The sequence below is a fragment of the Euprymna scolopes genome, chromosome 34, assembly GCF_053919585.1.
Source record: "Euprymna scolopes isolate OS-2025 chromosome 34, ASM5391958v1, whole genome shotgun sequence".
Taxonomy (NCBI): domain Eukaryota; kingdom Metazoa; phylum Mollusca; class Cephalopoda; order Sepiida; family Sepiolidae; genus Euprymna; species Euprymna scolopes.
The window spans coordinates 56,565,381-56,589,635 of record NC_136515.1 but is presented as its reverse complement, the minus strand read 5'-3'; the positions used below and the strand labels follow the sequence as shown (position 1 = coordinate 56,589,635).

Below are 24,255 nucleotides of genomic sequence, written 5' to 3'. Positions count from 1 at the left end.
GTTCCGATAAGGTTACATGTTGGGTCGGCATTATTAGGTCATGTGGCGTAGGCAATTTTAAAAAAATTAATGTGTGGTATTATAACAATTCAGTTGAAATTGAATGTGTAGCAGACGGAATTTATTCAGAAAACAAAAATAAACATAACATATATACATAATTTGTGAATTTTTTAAAAATATTTTTTTTACTGCTTGAATTTTTAATTTTTTTATATAAAAAAAAAATGGTAAATTTTCAGATTAGGTCCACCTCCACAATTTTCTTTTAAATGACGACTTTAAAGGTTTTCGGCCACGCTGAATACGAAAATCAACTTGAAATTTTGCAGAAATAATTAGTTATCGAGATATAAAAAGTTGTATTATGCATTGTATTCTTTGGCGGCCATCTTTGTTACGCACGTAGATTTGTTTATGGCACGCGCGTGCACGCGCCTAAAAACAATGGCCGCCAAAGAATACGATGCATAATGCAACTTCTTATATCTCGATAACTACTTATTTCTGCAAGATTTCAATGCGATTTCCGTATCTAGCATAGTAGAAAACTTTTAAAAGTCGTCATTTAAAAGAAAATTGTGGAGGTGGACCTAATCTAAAAAAATACCAAAAAAATAACTGATTTAATTTGGTAGAAATTGAAAACTTAATTACCTCCCCTGTTAACTCTCCATTTCAAATCGGTAGATTTTGAAACATCGCTAGATTTTACAAATGTCTTTTTTCATGAATAACTATTTTTTCTCCCTTATCGTGTTCCATAATCTTTTGGATATGTTACTATTTGCGACATGACAATTACATAGGTACCACTTGTTCTACTTGAAATTCAATATTTTTTTGTTATTATGATATAGAAGCACCTAAAAGATTTATAGTTGTTGTACAGTAATGGACCTTCAATCGAGTATGAAAAACAGTGATATGTTGTCGCTCTGTATTATAACGATGAACCTGTCAACATTTCATTATTTTTATTTATTTGTTCATTTTGGCACAAAGTGCGCCAGAAGTATTTTGGTTTTCCTTGTTATTCTAGTGAAATTCGAGAATTATTGGATTTCAAATGAAACCAATAGTATGTACTGAATTATCCTGCCGCAGTAATGAAAATATCCAAAGATTACGGAAAACGCTAAGTTAGAAAATTAATTATTAATGAAAACAGTTTTCGAAGACAAAGAAAATTCAATTTTTTTCACTAAATTGGTCAAAGAAAATTGGCCAAGTTTCCAGAAAAGATTTACCTCCCTTTTGTTATGATTCGAACTCTCTGGTTTTTCTTTCTTTATTTGTTTTATTTGCAAAAGTCAATTTTCGCTAATTAATAATAGATGTGAACACCTTGAAGATTGCGAATACAGGGGACATCTATACTTTTCGCCACTTTAATGGCGACTAACATTTAGCCTTATAGCGATAGACTTTTTTTCTTAACTATAAAAACAATAGTAGTTGTTTTACTCGATGAATTTTCGTAAGTTTTGGATATATTAATATTGTCGACATTACAATTAAGTACTTATATATATATATATATATATATATATATATATATATATATATATATATATATATATATATATATATCCGTCGACTCTATCTTAACAAGCGCCTTTTCTTTTTCCAGACTAACGCTCCAAGATTTAGGAGAATTAAATAAGTTCTTAATATATTTGCTTTTCATTCTCATTTTTTCTTTGGTAAATATTGATTAAAAAATACTATTAAAAAAGAAAGAAAGAAAGAAAGAAACGGTTATAGTCAGCTAACGTCTTCCCTAATTTTATGCATCCCGCTACCGGAACCGGTGGCTGGGCAAAACAATACCTTTGTTTTTTTTTGTTTTTTTTTTGTTTTTTTTCAGTATTTGTATTTTGAAGCGATTTATCAAAATAAATATGAAAACAGGACATATGCAATAAAAGAAATATACAATAAAAATAAAATTATAAAAAGATAAATATAACATACTCTTTATTTGCACTTTTAATAACAATTAGTGCACAAAAGACTAATTGCGTTATTTTTATCCGTATAATTTTATCATATTTGATTACATACTTTTCAACAATGTTCTTTTTTATTTATTTATTCTTAGCAGACTGTTATCCACATCTTCATATTTGTTGTTGTTTCACCACGTTTTGGCCAATTACTCCTCTGACCTTCTTCAGGTGTTTAACCACGACAGGACAGAAATGCTGAGTCTCTTAACTGTATCCTCAGTAATTACTGCCTTCCATAGTTGTTGTTGTCTCACCACTTTTTGGCCAACTAATCCTCTAGCCTACTTTGGGTAAGATTGAAACTGCTATCTACAGACAATGCTCACCTGGAACCGTAGAGACTCAATGTCTTTATCCACTGCGCCACTAGCCCTAAAGGGCTCCTCCTCTTCATAATTGTTATTGTTTCATCACGTGAATAGTTGGCCGAAAGGTGGTGAAACAACAATAAAGATGAGGATAACAGTCCGCAAATAAATAAATATACAAATTACTCAAAGGGTTCCAATAAAAATAGAATATAATGCTCTTTTTTTATATTTTATTTCAATAAATCACTTCAAAATACAAATGCTGAACAAAAAAAAAAAAAAAATGTAAACCTGCTGTTTTGCCTTGTCACTGGTTTCCGGTAGCACCACACAGAAAATTAGGGACGACGCTAGTTGACTATAACCAAATAAACATTTACAATTTTAAAAAAAAAAATGAACATTCTTTTTTTAATGTGTGACTAATATTGTTTTAAAAGATATTTTAAATCTGAAAAAAAAAAATTGTTTTTTTTTTTTGTTTTTGTTTTTTTTAAAAGATTTTTAGCCTAAAAAAAAACAAAAAAAAAACAGCAGGAGCAATTTTTCGTGCCGAAATTTGTCCTCCCTAAATTTGTGGTGCCTAAATTTATCATGCCTAAACATCACACAAATAGAGAATCAGCAGGAGCAATTGCTGTACATTTGTCGTGCCTTAATTTGTTGTAAATATAAATAGAAAACTCGCCCTTAATACATTTTATCAAAAAAAAAAAAGTTAATACGTACTAAAGATTTTTGTGAAAATCTATGGATTTATTTTTTCATAGAATGATCAAACATGTGAATAGAAAAAAAAAAGGCTATTTTAAAAAGTACATCAATTTCGTGGTTCGCAAAAATGTTAAACTATTTTCGTTTCTAATTATCCTTTTTCGGCTGAAAAGCTCCTTTTCAAGAGTTCAATCAAGGTTCCTTCTTTTTGAATGTCGCCAAAGTTATAATGACAGAAAATAAATACAAACATGTTGTGTTAAATATGGGGGTGGGGTGATTTTCAATTGTCGGAGTGGAGGTCCCTAAATTGTATAAAACTATTTTTATGCTTTTAATTGGTCATCAATCCATTTTTTGTAACTTTTCACTCGAACAAAGACGCTCGGTCGGCCATGACAGGTATCCATTCCCCACGAAGAGATGCCGATCAGCTGGAACTTTTTGTTGTGCTGACACACAAGAGGACCGCCGCTATCTCCCTGGAAAAAAAAAAAAGAGAAACCAAAATTAAATGTGTGTGTATATATATATGTAGTATTATAACTAGATTTGTGCCCACGGTAATATTAAGTGACCTTGCTGGTATATTGTTGTGTGTGACAATATTATCAGATGTGAAAGATGGTTAATAATGATACTAGGATTGTCCGGTCATAAAATACACTTAAATATGATATTTTGATTAATACAGATTTCGTATTTATTATTATACTAACCTGGGTGCCAGCGTTGCCCGGGTGTTTGGAGGTGTGTGTTGAGCAAATAAAAAAAAAACACACAAAAAAGGTAGTAGGTAGGTTCAAGAAACATCTTCCACTGCTTGTAGTAATAATAGAATTATAAATATTTACTGATTTAACCTTCCAGTAAGACTAAAATCTATAGATGACCTCCTCACAATTGTGTTTCTACGTCTGAGAAAATATATGTACATTTAAGATGTGTTTTTACAATAATCGGACAAAATAATAATAATAATAATAAAAAAATGTTTTGGTAGGTGAGTGTATGAGGATCGAACCTGTACCCTTGAGTTGGAAATTAATGTGTGAAAAAAAAAAAAAAGTGCTACGTTAACCATTGAGTCACGGCGACATACAACATTAAACAGGTTTGAATTTATTTATTTAACTATAAAAACAGGCGTGCGCAATAAAAGTTAACTCTGCTGCTTCCATTTGACCAGAAGGTCAAATAGAAGTCACGTAGCGTTTGGGTTTGTTTACCCAAATTTAACTGTTTTTCCCCCAACAGATGTTGGGGAGGGGGAAAGCAGCCCCCAATTGTCCAGATTGAATAGCAACTGTCTGATATACAAGATTGATCAAAGCTGATTGCTTCTGGACGTTTTTCCCGGCGCAATGCCGAATACGTCCGTTTGAGTTTAGTTTCACTTTATTTATACTAAAAAGCCCAATCAACACACGAGAAGCCAAAATAGCAATAATTTTGTGAAAATTGACGTAAATAAATCTATACGCTACGCGCTTTCCTAATTCCTAGATATTATTATATATGACCTATATAAACAGTTTTAAGCAATAGTAACGAACCCGGGACTGTGTGCGAGAAAAGCTTTTGCCAGACATACACGAAATGGTCACACACATTTTGCCTTTTATATATATACTAGCTGAATGCCCGGCGTTGCCTGGGTGTTTGAAGGTGTGTGTTGAGCAAAAAAAAAAAAAAAAGTGGTAATATGCAGGCAGGCCTTTTTTTTAGCCATGTCCAAGTGTTTTCGTTGTTTCATCTTTTGTCATCCCTATGAATCGTCTCTTCCCACTTTTCTTTTTTCGTCTTATTCCTTGTTTTTCTGTTATCTTTCTTCATTTTTTCAGTGGCTCTTGCTGTGATGATTATCCTTTTAGTTTTCTGTATTTTGTACTTTTCTTTTTTGTGTCATTTACACAGTCTTTTATACAAACCAGTCCTCTTCTTTTGTTTTTTGTTTTTTTTTCACATAGTCGGTTGGCATCATTCTTTGGGTGTAGTGCATTGTGCATAGTCATAGGCCTCCTAGTTCTCTGGTCGAGATGCCTATTATTCTTTGGTCTAACCTATAAAGAGTATAAAGTATCTTGCTAGGAATACTGCCCATGTGTTTGTACCTTTTATTATGTTTCTACTATATAGTTTAGTTTCTAAGAGTTTTCTTATTCTTCTAAGGTATTCCTTTCCAATTTTCTCTTTCATTTCTGTTACTTTGATGGTGTATTCTTCCAGGATTCCCAAATATTTGTAGGTGTCATGTTCACCTAGTACCCCCATCTCTGCTTGGTTGGGTAGTTTGATGATTTCTATTGTCTCCAGTTTTCCCCTTTTCATAACTAGCAGTGCGCACTTTTCCATAATGAATTCCATTTGGATATTCTGGCTGAAGATTTTGGTTATAATTATTAGCGTTTCTAGTTCCTTTTTGGTTATTATAAAACGTTTCAGATCGTCCATGTACATCAGGTGGTTCATTCTTTCATCTGTATTAGTGATCTTGACACTTTCTTAGTATATTGTTAGGGGCATCATGGTTATGATGAACAGTAATGATAATAGAGAATTTCCTTGGAAGTATTTGTAGTTTAATCTATGTTATGCATTGCCCAACAGTTGTCAGTTCAAGTCTCCATGTTTTCATTACATTTTCAATCAAATTGATAATTTTGCCTGCCATTTTATACATTTTCAGGCATACTATTATCCATGCTTGATGGAGTCTGTTGTATGTTTTCTTATAGTTGATCCATGCCATGGCTATATTCTTTTCGTCTACATTTTACCTTATAAACTTATCCTGCCTTGACAGAGTTCAAAATAGACTTCGTAGCCTAGTGGGGGGATGCCTTTTCTCTTCCCTGCAACCTCTTTCTCACAGAAGAGACGTTGCGAGCCTGTCTCTGCTTTATTTTTATTTTCAGGGCAAGTGCTCGTCTGAGCTCTAATCTATGATTCCCCCTCACCAAACTTACATGAAAAACACTCGTCTAGCTTAAAACACTATCAATAATTTTCTCCACTCTTTATCCGTGCCTAAACCTAAATGTAGATCCCATGAACAAAGTTTCTTTCTTAGAACTGCACACCCATGGAATCCTCTTTCATTTGCCTGCTTTCTGGCTGACTATAATATGGTCATCTTCAAGTCCAACGTAAGCAAGTTCTTGATGAGCTGTTCCACTTAAATAATCCAATTTACCAAATTTCCACTACTAACAATTACTACGTCACTTGTTTGAATTTTAGAAATGACAAAGGGAGATAACTCCAGTTAAAGCGCTGACACCCCTCCCCGTCTCTAATACTAGCTTTTCTTCCTAAAATTCGAACATTTTGCTCGGTATCATAATAAATTGTTTTTTTCGCTGTAAAAAAAAACAAAAAAAAACTACTTGATGAAATTAAGTGAAATTTTTTTCCAGAGAACTTCGTCCCATAACGGATACATACAACATTTTTCGATATTTTCATTTTTTAATGTCTTGACTTAACTGTACAAGTACCATTTTTTGTTATTTAGTTTCTACTTCGGTTATAGTTTAAAATACTGATTTCTCCCTTGATTTTAACAACAGGTGCTCTAAAAAAAAATGGCGTCTCTATTTTCGGCGATAAACTGTAGAATTACCTAAATTTGTTTAATTAAATACAGTAAAAGTCATAAGAAGTGTAACAGAAATTGATTTTTGGATTTGTTTACCTGAAAATGGAAAAGAAAAAAGTCCTTCCAGCGTGCATTTGTGCCATTTTTTTTTTTTTTTCTTGATTTGAGTTTTATTTTTCTAAAAGTTTCGTAAACATTATCTAATAATTATGCACGAATATTGTTTTCATTTTTCAATTAATTTTTCATTGTAATAACAGAAATAATTTATGCTCGTGCGTAGCGTAAACGATGGCTAGGCTGTGAAATGGAAAATAGTCCCAGAGTTCAGGGGTTAATACCATGCAAAAGAAATAATAATAATAAACAAAAAAAAAACTTTTTAGCCAATAAGCACACAAAAAATGCCCCCTCTCTCAGGTGGCCAGAAAGTGGGTGCTCATTTTAAGTTAAATTTACATGGAAAAGTGACCACCCACTTTTCGAAAAAGTAATTTCTCTATATCAAGAAAACTATTTTTTTTTTGTGATGGAAACAGTTTGCAGATTTTTTTTAGCACACCGAAATCTACAAAAAATATTGTTTTAAACGAACGTGAACGTGAAGTAAAATAATACCTAATATATTTTTTATTGCAAAAATTGACTAGGGTTTGTGAGAAAAAAAATAAAGACATGCAACTTCGTTCGGCACTTTTCGGCATTTTACGTACACTGCTCGGAAAATTCCGACGGCAGTACGGGAAACACACACACACACACACACACACACACACACACACATATATATATATATATTATATATATATATATATATATTATATATATACTAGCAAAGATACCCGTGCTTCGCACGGAGCTTTGTTGCGCACTCGGGTACCAAAATCTGTGGGCACCTTTCCAGTAAGTTGATGTTGTAAGAGCAACGATTGCATAAGGTGATTAACATTTTAACTACCTCTTGTAGTGACTGAAATTCAATCAGGAACTTCACAAAACATTTTCATCAAAAAGGAAGGTTACTTGATGTTACATAGTAAATTTTTCATTGAAGTCATTTTCAACTCTTGCTTAAATTTTATCTTGCACATTCAATACTAAAAACTTACCACAATCAGATCATGTCAGTTTTTCCTCATATCCATTTCTCGAACTTTTCACTAAAGAGCCTCAGGGTAAACTACATTTCTGCTGCTTTGATTTGGAGCCAGAATGTAGAGTTTTTCTGAACTTCCTGTCCGGCTGATGGAGACGTAGAACATACCGTGACTGAAGCAGTCTGATGTCAAGTCTACGCCAATGGTGTTAAATGTCTGACCTTGACTTTTGTTTATGCTCATTGCAAAACACACCTTCACAGGAAATTGGAGTCTCCGGAATTTAAATGGAAGTACTGAGTCCGATGGAACTAAGGGGATCCTTGGCAGTAGAACGGTTTCGCCTTTGTAGGGACCACAGGAAATGGTGGCCTCAAGTACATTGGTGTGCAATCTGGTGATAACACATCTGGTTCCGTTTGTTATTTTTGGCGGTTCCAAGGATCGAAGAATCATGATTGGCGATCCAATTTTGAGATTTAAAATGTGTGGAGGCATTCCAGATATCTCCAAAGAGTTTAAAAACTCCACAGGGTAGTGAACAGCTTCATATTCATTAGTAGCTGAATCAACTGACTTGTATTGCTTTGTGTCTCCTGGAAATTCATCCATTATTGAATTGTTCAAATGATTCACATTGCTGTTTAATGGCGAAATAATAGCCCTCTCAGCAAGCCAATCCGGTGATTTTCCATTGTTTTGCAGGTCTGGGTACACTTTGTCTTTCAGTTGCTTCTGATTACCGACACATTTACCAAGCGCAGTTGGAATCTTAATTGTGTCAGGTGAAGAAGTGATAGGAAACTGACCATTACCGATTTGGAGAAGCAATTTTGAGAAGTCTGCTGCAGCTGTGTTATCAGAGATATAGGCTCTCATATTAGTAGTCAGTCTCTTCACTATAACGTGCCTCCAGAGATAGGATTGTTTCAAACTTGCATTGACAATGTTAGCCCTTGTGCCATTTTTAACTACTGGGAGGATTTGACGGAAATCACCGCAAAATAAGGTTGGAATGCCACCCATGGGATTCTTGTTTCCTGTGATGTCTTGCAGTGTTCGGTCAATTGCTTCATAAGCACTCTTGTGCGTCATTGGGGCTTCGTCTACAATGATTGCAGAGGTGTCTCTAATTACATTTGCCATGGCTGAGTTACCAGTAATTTTGCAAACTGGCTGATCCATTCGATGAGTATCCAAGGGTACTTTAAAAGTGCTGTGAAGAGTGCGGCCACCTTGTAGTAGAGTAGCAGCAATGCCACTGAATGCTGTTGCAAGCACTATCTTTCTCATGGATCTAATCTTTGCAAGGATCAAATTGATTACAAAAGTCTTGCCCGTACCACCTGGAGCATCAAGAAACATCATGTTTTTGTTCATTTCACCTTGTGCTTCCAACATTGCCATGAATGAATTGTAAACTTCTCTTTGAGAATCGGTCAGTTTTTCTTGCATATTTTCTGCTTGTAGGGAAGTTCTTCAAGATTATAAGTAACTTCACGTTGATACTCTCTCGCGAGTCTTTCATCTCTCCCTTGCATTGGTGCAGGTAATCCATAGCTTGCCAATGGTTGACCGCACATAAGGAGAACTTTTTCTTCAATTAGACAAAGAGTTTTATTGTAGATGTCCTCATTAAAATCTGCTTCTGGATTGTTAACTTCTTGCCTGTATCTGTGAAGAATGTCTTCAGATATTACATCACGAAAAGCCATCCAGATCTCAAGAGGATTTCTTGGCTCACAGGCTGTTAAAATTATCACAAATAGGCTTCACAAATTTGAAGGTGATTGAGTGGCACTTGCCTCTCCTACTGCTTGATGCAAGTGATGGTCATTTTCTAGAAGGCCTCGAGCAAGGCACGCTGCTCTGTATGTTTCAAACACCTGACCATTGTATGCTCGCAAATTTTGAAATGAAGTTGGACCAGCAACCTCATTGAGCAACAGGCGTAAGAAATAACACTCCCCTGCTTTTGGACTAATCGTGTAGATTCTCCCAATGCATGGTGCCTTCCATACATCATCATTTTCAGTACCTTCAACTTGTACCCCACGCATTCTTCTCATCCATTTCTTTGTCGATTTGTTCCAAGTGTAAAACTCAGGGACTTCTACGTATTTGAGATCCCTTGCAAAGTCATCCTCATGGCAGAGTTGAAAAAATGCTGTCAAAGTTGTGGCAGGCGGTGGACCTTGGGCTCGTTCCAGAGCAGTATCAGCTGAGAACATGACACGCTGCCCATTTTCAAGATGAACAGAAAGTTGTACAATTGGGGGGAAATGTTCATGGATGGGATGTTCCAATATCCTCCAGGCTGCCTCTGAACTGCCGACATACCTTGCATTCTGGAACTGCTGGATCTCATCCACAATGTGACTTTGTACTTGGCCTTGTTGGTTAGCTGCTCCATCAGTTCTTTGTAGTTCAAACACTGCTTGATCACATCCTTTATTCACGTATTTGAGAACATATTTGATGCTTTGGATCGAGCTGCAAATTTCTACGTTAATGTGAGCGTTGAACTGCTGAAGGAGGACCTTGTTGTACGGAACAATCCACTGGTTTGTTATTTCTTGATTAACATACCGACCATTTCTCTTCATCCGTATTGTACCAGTCTGGCCTCCATCTTCTGGTTTTCTTCGCCTGTACTTGGGGTAAGAGTCTTGGCCTTGCTTGGTACACTGAAGAAATTCTTTTGGGTATTTTTTGGAACATTTGTTGTCAATCATACATGGAAAATTTGGATTAAATGGTCCACAAGGTCCATGCACCATATGTGCCATCACTTTAGCATGAAGATCAGGATCTTCCTCTTTGTCAGGGATCTCTGCAGATATGCAGAGATCCATTTTTTCTGGTAGAAGTTTGTCCTCTGGGGCCTGCCAGGTGAGGATGTGTGCATGCGGCAGTCCTCTTTTTTGATATTCAATACTGTACAGGAAAGCCCTCAACCTGCCAAATCCTCCCTTTTTAATAAATTCAAGTAACTTTTTTAGCTTCTGCCTGAAAACCCTGGCAACAATATCTGGACGATCCTGAGGGTCTTGCCCTTGAAGACAATTTTCTGTAATTTCTGTCCACTTTGGATTTGTTGTGAACATGATGAAGAGGTCGGCTTGGCCCATTCGCCGAACATATGCCATGGCATCACTTTGACGCTCAAACATGTATCGAGGGCCTCCTGTATAAGTTGCCGGAAGTACAACTCGTTGACCAAACTGTTCTGGATTCCCATCCTCCCTAAGAATTGAATCTCTCAAGTTGCTATAATTGTCAGCTCTCAGGGTCTGTTGCTCACGCCTCAGGAACTGTAAACGTTCTGTTTCAATCTTGCAGTACACATCCACCAGCCATTGTTGAAATAGCCTTCGGTACCAGAGAAAATAGTTTCCAGGCCGAGTCATTAAATGGTACGAATAAAATTGCTGTTGGGTAACTTTTCGCCCATTGGATGCCTTCATGTAGATGTTGTAAGATGGAGAACCATAGGGGTACATTAACGGGTACATTAAAGTATCGTAGAGGGGATGTAGTTCGGAGATCCATTTTAATGTATCATTTCTAAAACGCAAGACAATATCCCGGTTAGCTGTTGGTTCATTCTCCATTAATATTCCAATCTCATACGTTGTTGTTGGAGCATTGAATCGCCGTGGATGCTCTTCTTGCGGCCTTCGGTCTTCCCTTATAACAACTTTATGTTCTACCAAGTGTTCTTCTTCAATCCTCTCCTTTGTTGTTTTCAGCTGACAAATAAAGCTGTTGTTCTCATGTAAAAATTCAGTCAGACTTTGGAGAATGTCTCTATTGAGTCTACTGTCACGTCCCCGATTATGTAGTTCCTCTTCCAGACTATCCAAGAAGTAGACTTGAATAAACTTTGCTGTTTCATCTTCAGGTGGTAAAAGACTCCCAATCTGGTGGCAAACCTGGCCTCGAATTCTAAAAGAAGGATTCCACCCATGTACTGCCGCAATTTTGTGACCAAATGATGTCATTTCAAAACAATTGTTATAACTGCGTAGATTTTGCAGAAAATCTTTAGAGATGGGACCATTGCCGGAGAGCAAATCTTGAAGCAACTGAGGCAGTGGTGGAAAGCTATCAAGCACAACTTTGCCAGAAGAACAACAACAACCAGGGGTTTCTCCTTTAAATTTTACAGCTGAGCAATGTTGACATACTTTGTCCATTTTTCCTATATCAGCTGTAGTGAGAGAGTCATTTTTGTTGTAGAGCAATCCTTTTCTATTGCAGTGTTCTATTTCATGGTGTCTCAAAGCAGTCATTCGTTGTCTAGCTGCCTCGTTTTCTGTCAATTGCTGGGGCAAAGTCATACTCTCTCTCCATGCAGCCTCTCGTTGTTGCCCTTGGTATAGGCGAAAGCTTCGTTGGGTTTCCGATTCATTCTGATGTCGTTGAGCCACTCTCAACTGACCTTGTGTACGTCTACTTACCTCATATAATTCATTCGATCGTAATATTGCTTCTCTTTCCAGTGCATATCTTTGCCTTTCTTGAATTTCATCTTGTGATGAATTTAACCGCCTTACAGCATGTCTAGTTCTGTCAGCTTCACGTTGGGTTTCTCTTTCCAAATCTGACAGTCTTGCTCTCCTTTCTCTTTGACGTATCCTGTTAAGTTCTAGACGTCTTTCTCTATCTGAATTGTTTTCATTGGAGCGAATTGCAGCAACTCTTAGTCTATTAGCTTCCAATCTTTCCATTCTTTCTTCCTCACTTTCGTTTCTACTTCGTTTGGGTGGCATAATTTCGGTTTTAAACGGAATTGTTTAACGATATTAATGATTGTAAATTAATTAAGCGTAAAGGAAATGTATACTAACTGAAATGGACGAACTATAAATAATATTTCTGAATAGTACAATTATAAACAATTATATTGTACCTATTTACTATGCCTCCCCACGGGACAGAGTTAGACACCAGGGTCGTTTTTTAACGTGGAGAAAAGGTACAAAAATAAAAATTGTCTCAGTCGTGAAGGATTTCTCCTCCACCGAAAGAGAACAAGAAAATGAAGTGCAGCATCTGAAGAACAGATACTACACTTTGATCTTGACCAAAAGGAATGAATAAAAGCGACCTACGTGTGACTCATTACTTCCGGGTGTAAACGTCACAGTCTAAAAGTAATAATTAAAAAAAAAAGTAAATGTAAAATAAATGTAATACCAACTTAGGTTAACTAAGTAAACAGTACAATTAAAACAGTTCTATTAAAACAAATAATTACTAAGATCTAGGTAATTGTTAGTCTCATTGTTATGGTTTTAAAGAAAAAAATGTGTAAAAAAAAGTTCTGCTTTTGTGAGTACGTGTATTTCTTTTAAATTACATAACCTTTTTATTTTATTATTTATATCTCTTTTAAATTTATATATTTTGTTAGTAAACTGGAAGAAATTCAGTTGAATAAAACCTTGTTCGTGTTCTTTACGTTAAACTCATATTTTTATAAAAGGTTCATCCGGTTTAAAGAAAGTACTAAGTTTAAATAAGACTGGAAATAACTAATTCAATATATAAATAGAAAAATGAAATAAATATAAGCTTTAAGTCTTAAGATAGTAATAATCAAAATGTAATAAATTATTTGTAGTTCAAATCTATGATAAGACAGGCTTTCGAAATAGGCTCGACCAGAAAGATTAAATTGGAACGAAATTATAATCTCCGTGCCATTTTCAAAACAACCCCACAAAAGTAACGGTATCCTGCAGTTGGTTAAATGACAATGGTTGTAAGAAAAATGTAAAAGAAAATGCGCTTATCTGTTTATTTTGACCTGTTTTATTTAATTAAAAAAAAATTGGCTATAACTGGAAGAGAGCGTTATGTTTTGGGGGTTGTTTAAAAAATAGAATGGAAATAAAGTTAGTTCCGTTTTAATTGATTTTTTTCATTTAAAAATAAAATTATTTCTTTTTTAATAAAGTTTTATTTTTAAATATTTGTTTTTGTTTATTTATATAAAATTACGATAGTTGAATTGTATTCTTTCAATTATATTGGCAAGTAAAATATAAAAGATTAAAACGGAACGAAATTGAAATTTCCATTACATTTTCAATACAATCCCAAAACATAAAGCTTTCCTCGCCAATGAATTGTTTTGATAATATACGTAAAGTGAAATAAATCGAATATAAAATTAAATGAAAATATATTAAATAATTAAATGTTAAATAGATTTTGTAAATAGTACAGTTGAAATGATTAGAATATTTGCAATGTGTAATAAGGTCGAGGTAATTAGTTAAAGAGATTTAATATAATGTGATATGCAAATGAGCATAAGTCATTCGATATGGGGGTGGTTTGTAGACTAGTATATAAAGAAATTAGGCAAAGATTCTTATGTCTCCTTTAACAGAAACATCCTAAAATGGGTTCTAATGTTTCTCTACCAGGAGAGATCTACCCTCTCACCTCCTTTATATTTCGTTGATGATGGAGAGCTGTACACACAGACAGAAACACACGAACCCTATTACTTTATAAAAAATAAAGATAAAACACGGTGTACGTACAAAAAATGTTCTTTTATAAAAGTCTTTTATTTAAAAAAAAAATCGACCCAAATTCTGGCAAAATTGCGTCGGTATTTTCCGGCATTGTTACGGAAATAGTCGAAGATGCCGACGGAATTAGCCAATTAACGATCAGCCGTTAGCAGTCGACAAATTTCAATCAATTCGTGAAGTTCATTTAAACCAGACAATAATTTAAACCAGACAATTTGTGCTAAAATCGAAAATGAATTTCATCACGTTGTGCGAAGCAAGCGTTAATATCAGTACTAATTGACTGTTCGGTGTCGACTTTTGCCATTTCTGTTCTGTTCTGTAAGTCGAAATCGGAAACTACCCCTAAAAAGGGTAAGTAATGTAATAAAATTCTGATAACAATTTATAAAAAAAAAAAAAATCAGACACTTATTCATAAATGAATCAATTTTTTTTTTAAACAATATTTATGAAGAATATGGACCGTGTTGTGTTTTGATAAGATATTTAAGTTAAATTCAATTTTTTACGGTATTATTTTTGTTTATTAAATTGTTAGGTGAAAGTACAGAATAGTTATAAAAAAAAAAGAAAGAAAGATTTTTTTTCTTTTTTTTTTTATAACTATTCTATATATATTATAACTATTCGCCATCCACTCCAGAATGGGTTTATGTTTCGACATACCTTGATTTAGGGGTTATTTTATTTATTTTAGGACTAAATAAATAATTAAAATAAAACCAATAGTAATAAATAAATAACATTAGATAATTTTTGATTGATTCTCGCTGATGTTTTCGTCTGAATGAATCGTTTGAAATAAAATGTCGTCTGCTTTCTGTTAATTACAAAGACGCGCGGTCGCCATTTTCACCGTCATTTGCCAACCAGAAAAAAAGTTTCTGTCAGTAATTTGGGTATTTTTTTAGATTAGGTCCACCTCCACAATTTTCTTTTAAATTACGACTTTTAAAGATTTTCGGCTATGCTGAATACGGATATAGCATTGCAATTTTGCAGAAATAAGTAGTTATCGAGATATAAAAAGTTCTATTATGCATAGTATTCTTTGGCAGTCAACTTTGTTACGCGCGTAGATTTGCTTATGGCACGCGCGTACGTGCGTAAAAAAGATGGCCACCAAAGAATACAGTGTATAATACAACTTCTTATATCTCGATAACTGCATATTTCTGCAAAATTTCAATGCGATTTCCGTATTCAGCATAGTCGAAAACCTAAAAGTCGTCATTTAGAAGAACATTGTGGAGGTGGACCGAGTTTGTATTACTGTACACATAGATTCGAAAAAGTTGTCAAAAAAACAAAAACAAATATATAACAAATAAATGTTATCAAAGGCAAGATAAGTTACTTTTCTACCTAACTGGATATATTTTTCGTGTTTTTATTCAATGTAACATGCTTATTCAGCTCGAAAAGCATACAGTGTTTACCGATGTATTGGAAAATTCAAAATGGCGCCCGACACTCTCTTAAACACGGTAAGTTCAGGAAAAGATGTTATAAATAATAAACTAGACAAAATACTGTTAGAAATTTGCTCATTATATGTTACCGTGACATAAGTTGACATATATTCGGTGTTTTTTTAATAGTATTTTGTCTAGTTTATTATTTATAACACCTTTTCCCAAACTTACCATGTTAAAGAGAGTGTCGGGCGCCATTTTGAATTTTCCAATACATCGGTAAACACTGCATGTTTTTCGAGCTGAATAAACATGTTACATTGAATAAAAATAAAAAAAATGTATCCAGTTAGGAAGAAAAGTAACTTATCTTGCCTTTGATAACATTTATTTGTTATATATTTGTTTTTTGACAACTTTTTCGAATCTATGTGTACAGTAATACAAACCCGGTGGGGTGTGGGTGGACCTAATCTAAAAATTTACCATGTTGGATCTGTTGCCTTTTTTTTTTTTTTTTTTTTTTTTTTTTAAACAATTTTTCGTTTTGCTGTCTATATGACAAGATTTCCGGATTTTTAAAAAAAATCTCGATATTTTATTTTATTCGGACAACGGAAATCAATCTAAAATTGGCTGATGTTTATTCATTTATATATATATATATATATATATATATATATATATATATATATATATATATATATATATATATATATATATATATTTTAATTATTATTTTTGCCTAGATTTTATTAAACATTAACTTTCTCTATTTTTAGGAAAAAAAGGTTTTCGAATCACATTGACGTGGCGAGCCGCGAGCGGTCTTATATTTTGGCACTAGTGCACTTATTGACCCGTGCTGAAATAATAACGTTATTATTTAAGAAGCCATTCTTAATATGGGGACGGTGTTTTGTACCTATTCTATACTTTAACCTTACAATTCAATAAAAAATCATATCATAAAACTTTAATTAAACTTGGAAATACAATTTAAAAAAATAGCGCGGATCAGTAAGTAGCACCTATATTTTTTATTTTCGTCATTTTTATAAGTTTTTCAGCGGATTGTTATTGAATGGATATTAATCTATCTGATTATCTAAAAAAAAAAAAAAGAAAGAAAAATAAGTCAATACTTAAATGGGGTGCTCATTTACTAATGCAACGTTCTTGTAAATCGATCACCCATTTTAGAACCAATCGACGTTTTTAAGCCAAGGTTCGAAAATTTAGTCTTTGTAAGCAGTTTTCGCTTGAAATTTGCTCTTTTCCGATTATTTTATATACACACTAGCATGGGTGCCTGGCTTTGTCAGGGTGTTTGTAGGTGTGTGTTGAGCAAAAAAAAAAAAGTGATAGTAGGAAGGCAGGCTCGAACCCGTACCGTGAAGGAGGAAAAGAATGGAAAAAACGTGACGTCTTTGCTGTTACGACCACGGTCAAATCGGAGGTGACGTAAGTTTAAATTAAGGCTAGACAATCGAAAAGAGGGGATGACTTTCGAAAATATCGGCGTAAAAAGCGACCCCTCCCTGTAGAAAAGTGCCCAGTTGAGGGTGAAGAAATTAATGTTTTTAGCCAATTTTTCGATATTTGTCGCCTGAAAGGTCGAGCTTCAAAACGATACTGATCTTGTGAAAATCCGTCGCCTCTGTCAAAAGTTTTAGGCAGACATGCAAACATACATACATGCATACATTTATATATTGGTAACTAAAAATTTTCAACCCAAACCGATTAAAAAGCTTGCCCTATTTCTGAATACCCTTTATGTAAAATTTCAAATGTATAAACCAGAAATTGTCTGAGTAATTTGGTAGAGACTGCAGAGGTCAAGTTTTTTTAAAACTTTGACCCCTATTATGACCCTTTAACATTTATTGAACTTTGACCCCTTAACAGCCAAATTTCTGGCCGAAAACAGATTACAAATATTTTCCCAAATCTCAATACCCTGTATATCAAATTTCGAGTCTGTAGACTGAAAATTGACAGAGTTATTGCATAGGGAAATGCACACACACACATGTAGAGGACTAGGATATATAAATCCTAATCCCATTACAAAAGAAAATAATGAAATGAATGGAATGAAGGAAACAAAACTCAATTGCTGGATAAAATAAACGTGTCGTTTATTTTTTGTTGAAGAATGAATGTCCGCGTGTGGAAAAAGGAGTGAGCAATGTAGTGGAAATGGGAATGACAGTCCAGCGTGTAGACAAAGGAAAAGATAGAGGGTTGACATCAGTAAAGCTGTGCACCATGTTAGCAGTCAGCTACGCTAAGGTATTCTCAGGCACAAGTTGTATGTATAGAGAGAGAAAGAGTGAGAATGTCAATCCAGTTCAATGTGAGAGAAAGCGTATAAGGTGTACGTACTGCCTGTTAACTCTTGTCCCATGCATAGTAGCGGGTGACATGAGGCGCGTGCCAAAAGGGCACGCTGTTGGTCCGTAGACCGTTCAGCTTGGAAGCTGGTCCGAAAAGAAAGAAGCTGCTTATTGCTCTTGCTTTTATAGTTGTTTCCGGTGGTCTTTTTGCACATATGTGGATTACTTTTGAAAGGGGAAGTGACGTTGCCCATGTGTGCATACATGTGCGCATATGTGAGTACATGTGTGTACGTTAGCGTGTGTGTGTGTGTATACACGTGAATGTGAGTGTATATACGCGAACGTGAATATATGTACATGTGTGGACGTGCGTGCGTATGTTTGTGTGCGCATATGTATATGACAAGTAATATTGCTTGTGAACGCGTGGTTTTGTGCGAGACTAGAAAAGGCTCGCGCACACACACACACACACACAGACACAGACACTTTCACTTTTATAGATATATAGATTCATGGTTGTCTTCAAGTATCGTCGCCTGACATTTACAAAGATTTTGCCCAAACGATTTTTTCTTTTATTTTTATTATGCTATTTTTTTTAAATAGTATTTTTAAGTTAAATTCAAGTTTCATAATATCTTTTTTAAATCGTTAGGTGAAAGTACAAAATAGTTACAATAAACCTGCCAGTTTGGTAACATAAGTTCACGCAAATGAAAAAACTTTTTTTTAATAATTACAAATTTAATTCATTATGAATTTATTCAAACGGTCCTTTATCTCGCTAAGTCAATCTCCCCTCCAAAAATATATATAATAAAATGATATATATATATATATATATATATATATATATATATATATATATATATAAATTCAAATTTTATGATATCTTTTTTGTTTATTGATTTGTTAGGAGAAAGTACAGAATAGTTATATAAAACACCCACCAGCCCAGTAACATAAGTGCATATACCAATAAAGTGATTAATATCGTATTCAGCTAAATCCATAACAAGCGGCACTTGAATGAATGGTTTATTTTATTGACGCTACACTGTAATCACGTGATTTTAGCAGACAAAAAATTGGGAGACAAAAAAGTCACGAGTTCCCAAATCTGTACTAATTTGTCCAGCATAGTTAGATGAATTGGCTTATGCTGTTTGATTATTTAAAATTAATAACTAAAATTTTCTTTTTTCTTTTTTCTTTTCTTTTTCTTCCAATTTATTAAAAGCCGTCTGCTCGACTTAGGCTAATCATGTTTGTTGTCGCATTCTGATTGGCTGATCAACTTGATCAGTGCTTAGCATATTCCGGCGATTTGCATAAGTTTCCAGTCCAGCTCTACCAAACATTTACAAGAATCACAATATACACTAGTACACATAATAAAATATTTCTTAAAATTAATTGTTGAAAAGTTTTTAAAAAATCTAAAACTAAGTTGAAATAAGTTACCACCCTTACTTTATGACCCTAAGGTAAAAAGGAACTAATATTCTTAATACTGTTGCTAACTGCTGCTCTAAACATATCGTTATTTAATAGTTTTACAATAACGGCACTAGTGCAGTTTAGCATCCCCAAGCAAATTGTTTTCATTTTGATAGAGTTCAATCTATCAAGGACAAGTTAACAAAGCCCCCTCCTCACATTATATGTTAAAAATACTGGATGAATTTGCATGGTATTTTTTTACCTAACAAGTAAATACATAAAGTTTTTTGTGCATTTTCTTTTTTAGACATAGGTGTTAATCTGAAGAAGTACTCGTTACATTCAATTAGACGATTTCAGTGGTTACTAATTTCAGGCTAAAAAGATTTTTTAAAAATTACATTAATCCAACTGGCAACCACCCATGAACTTAGGGTTAGTGATACCATAAGCCCCCATCTCTTTGTCAACAAAAAAGAATCTTGTGCATATAAACTCGGTTGTGAAATATAAGAGTTAAAAATAAAATGATAGAAAAACTTTATGAAATATTTACTTGTTATTGAAAAATATTAGCGTACACCGAAAATTACATTTTATTATTATTTTTCTTCTTTCTGTCAAGTTTTTCACACCCTAAAAAATTCTCCACCCCCTCCAAAAAACGAGATTCTAGTTTTTTTTAAGTAATTACATGGAGGATAGGTGGGGGTAGAGCATGATTTTGTGGTAAGTGTTAATCTAAAATAATACCAAAATAATATCTAACTAGAAAAAAAGTGACCTGTTGAGTCACCTATTGAGTTTGGACTAGATTGTTTGAATCAGGAAGAAATCTAGTTAAATAAAAAAGGAAAAAGATACAAAATTAGTTTCTTTTTGTTTCTGAATTTTTTAGATGAAGACTGATAATTTGCATTATTTGTACTACTGTTCTCATCTTGAGTATTATTCATACAATGTTTTGGTAAATGTAACCTCTGGCCTTCTTCAGGTATATCTTGTGTATCTTGTTGAACTCAGGAATCTGCACAGAATTTCGAACAGAACTCTTTATTTAATCCTAACACATAGGGGAAGGATACTCTCAAGCCATGACTGGGTAGAAGCTCTAAGTAATTTATAATTGTATGTTAGTGTTGCCAGCACTGAGGGCTGAACCTTCAACCTCCAGAAGAGTGTAACTTACAACTGATTCATCAAGTACTTTATCCACGATGCCAGAAAAATTCTCGAGTTTGACAAGATACACCACAAAAAGGTTGAAGGGTTATAAAAAAAAAAAAATTTTTTTCATAACCCTTATTTACGTAAGCTGCTGGCATGTCAAGACTACATTACAGAGAAATATGTCGTTCACTACAGAAGTACTGAAATTTTTTATTAAAACATGGGTCAACTGCTTCGTTAATTGTAATTAATTATGGCTAACTAGAACAATTGTGTAGATTAGTGATCTCGTAAACCAACACATTTCAGGTGAAAATATTATTACATACTTACGTGTCATGTCAAAAGTAGTATAAATTCCCAAATTTCCAAAAAATAAATGAGTAGAAAATAATTGCAAGTAAAAATAGAATTTATCAAATTATCGAGTTCCTAGCTAATGTCTGTTAACCGATTGCTGGCATCGGGTACTTCATGATGCAGAAGTACTGTGACTGCGCCACCAGGACGTCTGTGTGCTGCAAGGAGGGCTGGAAGCTCTGCCTGGTGGGTAGCCGCTTCACCCACGCGGCAGAATCCAGGTATGCACCAATTGAAGGAGAAGCCCTCGCTGTTGTCTACGCCTTGCACCAAACACGGTATTACATCCTCGGATGCCGTGACTTGACTGTGGCTACCGACCACAAGCCGCTGGTTGGGATACTCAATGACTGCTCCTTGACGGAGATAGACAATCGCCATCTGTTGAATCTAAAGGAAAAGACTCTCTCCTACAACTTTGAAGTCATCCACATCTCTGGAAAGAAGAACCTAGGACCTGACGCTGCCTCCCGGTACCCTGCTGCCGCCGCCGGCCACGCAGATGATGCTTCTAGCACAGATGACACCGCAGATATTGGAGAGGATGATGGGATACACGCATCCATGTCTAACACTCTTTATGCAGTCACTAATGTGGTTTCCTGGGACATGGTGCGGGAAGCTACATCTTCAGACGCAGACCTACAGGAATTACACCGACTGATTCACGATGGATTTCCTTTGGACTGCCGACAGCTAAGGACCGCACTCCGGCCGTACCACCACATCTCCAGCAGCCTTTGCACCATTGATGGCATCATCCTTGCCGGCAACCGCATCATTGTGCCGGCAACATTACGCCAAGAGATATTAGAAGCCCTGCATGCGGCCCACCAGGGAATCAGCTTCATGTGTGCCTGCGGGGCTGACTCGGTTTACTGGCCCAATATCAGCATCGACATCCAACGTGTCGGACAATTGCACCCATTGCCATCGGATTGCAAAGTCTAATGCTATGCAGCCACCTTTTAACGCTGCACCTCCAGAGTACCCGTTTCACAAGATCGCCAGCGACTACTTCACACACAACAACCATGATTATGTTGTGGTGGTCGACCGGTACTCCAACTGGCTGATGGTATTCCAAGCAAAGAACGGCACAGATGGCCTCATCAAGCGCCTAAGAGAAGTCTTTGTGACTTTCGGAGTGCCTGAGGAGCTGACATCTGACGGGGGACCCCAGTTCACTGCTGGGAAGACTCAGGATTTCCTCCGATCATGGGGAGTCTACCATCGCCTTACCTCTGTTGCCAACCCTCACGCCAACTGCAGAGCAGAAATTGCAGTCAAACGAATGCTGATGGATAACACCTCAGCAGGCGGGTCCATCAATGCGGACAAGTTTCAACGAGCGATGCTAATATACCGCAACTCCATCGACCCAGAGACGAAGGCATCTCCTGCTCTTATAGTTTTCGGACGACCCATTAGAGATCCCATCCCGATTCCAATGGGTTGGTACTGCCCCCACCCCACATCTGAAACGCTTGTAAACAGAGAGAAGGCACTAGCAAAATATCATTCCCTTGAGCATGAAAAGTGGAGCGAGCATACAAGATCTTTGCCCCCTCTAAGCGTGGGGGATCATGTGCATATTCAAAACCTAACTGGAAATCACCCTAAATGCTGGGAACGAACAGGCACCGTTGTGGAGGTGAGACAATTTCACCAATATGTGGTCAAGATAGATGGCTCTGGGAGACTTACGCTCAGAAACCGACAACACCTTCAGAAATTCAAGCCTTTCAGAACCACAACTAATGAAGACGTGATAGAGTCCTTCCTACCAGTCACCAGGCTGCCGGAGACGCCTCTGTCAGCACAATACCAGGGGCGTCAGAGGACTCTCCTGCCACCCTGCCAGAAGTCCATGCTAGTAATCCAACGGATAGTCCCATACGTAAGTCCAGCAATAAAGATTTTTATGACGTGCCATTGAGCCCTTCTGAGATCCTTCCAACTACCCCTCATGCTTCTAACCCAGCTAGAGATTCTGCCACTCCCAAGAACGCTGGAGCTGGAAACGACACCACCTCCAAGAACATGCATACAATTGCCAAGAAGGCTCCCAGGGCCTTGAGCCGACTGATGCCACACAACACTCCTGGTGCTTCAGAGACTGCACCAGTGAGTAAGTTGCGGCCCCGGCGAAACCAAGACTAGTGATTCTATCACAGTGTATATAGCTTCAGAGGACTTTTGTACAGGATTTTTTTGTCGTGCCCGCAAAAAACTCACTGTGGGTGGGGGAGATAGCTAATGTAAATGTCTCCTCTCATCACCTAGGACATAAGCTAACCAACCCTATTGTTTCAGAGTGTAGAGTGAACAGCATTCTTTTTCACGTCACTCATCCGAAATTCCTCGTGAACTTGTGGGGGAAAGGAATGCATGTCGAGCAGGTTTAAATTACAGTTGTTTATGAGCAAATACTTTTTGAAATGGGACCTTTCAGTTTTTGCGTAGATGAGAATAGTCTTAACAGCGCACATTGTGATGTAAATGGAAGAAACTGTCAGCGGCTGAATTAAGTTCAACATCAGAATTTTGATTGTCCATGCTCATGTTGTGAAAAAGAATGCTCAGCATTCTTTGGTGGAACTTGGAGGACGCACTCAGACTACATCAAGATCGTCAGTCTCTTCGCCCATTCCTCGTCGACTAGGGAAAGGTGTGCTACTCATCTAGTTCCATCGTATGTTTTAATGTGGAAGAGTTGTATGACCAATTTGATATGACAAACTAACTTATTCCCCTTGCTTTCCTTGAAATCTGCCATTGAAAAAATAGAAAATGTTCGACCGCTAGTTTGTGAAGGGTCAAGAAGGATGGAAAGATCGAGGAGAGAGAGCACTTATCAGATCTCCACTGAAAGAGTGAAAAGAGGATTGGGATATTGGGGTGGCTTATTGCCACCAAAATCCCAGTGAAGATCAATGGTCGCTGCCAGCGAGAAATCAATGACAAGCAGCTGTTGCTATAATATGAAGTCATTTGTAAAGGTTATTAAAAGAGTTGGAGTGTATTGGAAATCTGGAGACACTTGTTGTCACCCAGACTCCAGTTTATTATCAGTTGGTAATCTCTGCTGTAATGTGAGAACTCCCTAGTGAGTACAAAATAATAATAATCTATATATCTATAAAAGTGAACGTGTCTGTGTGTGTGTCTGTGTACATTTCCCTACGCAATAACTCTGTCGATTTTTAGTCTACAGACTCGAGATT

At 35.8% G+C, this 24,255-nt stretch overlaps 1 protein-coding gene across 1 annotated transcript in view; it reads right to left on the bottom strand.

Moving 5' to 3' along the window:
- Positions 1-2,131: 2,131 nt before the first annotated feature.
- LOC145259245 (uncharacterized) overlaps positions 2,132-24,255 on the bottom strand; it is a 53,123-nt gene continuing 30,999 nt past the window's right edge. The window contains exon 4 of the mRNA XM_080117085.1: positions 2,132-3,519. Coding sequence (XP_079973211.1) covers positions 3,364-3,519 — 156 coding nt within the window. The 3' untranslated portion in view covers positions 2,132-3,363. The remainder of the gene's footprint in view (positions 3,520-24,255) is intronic.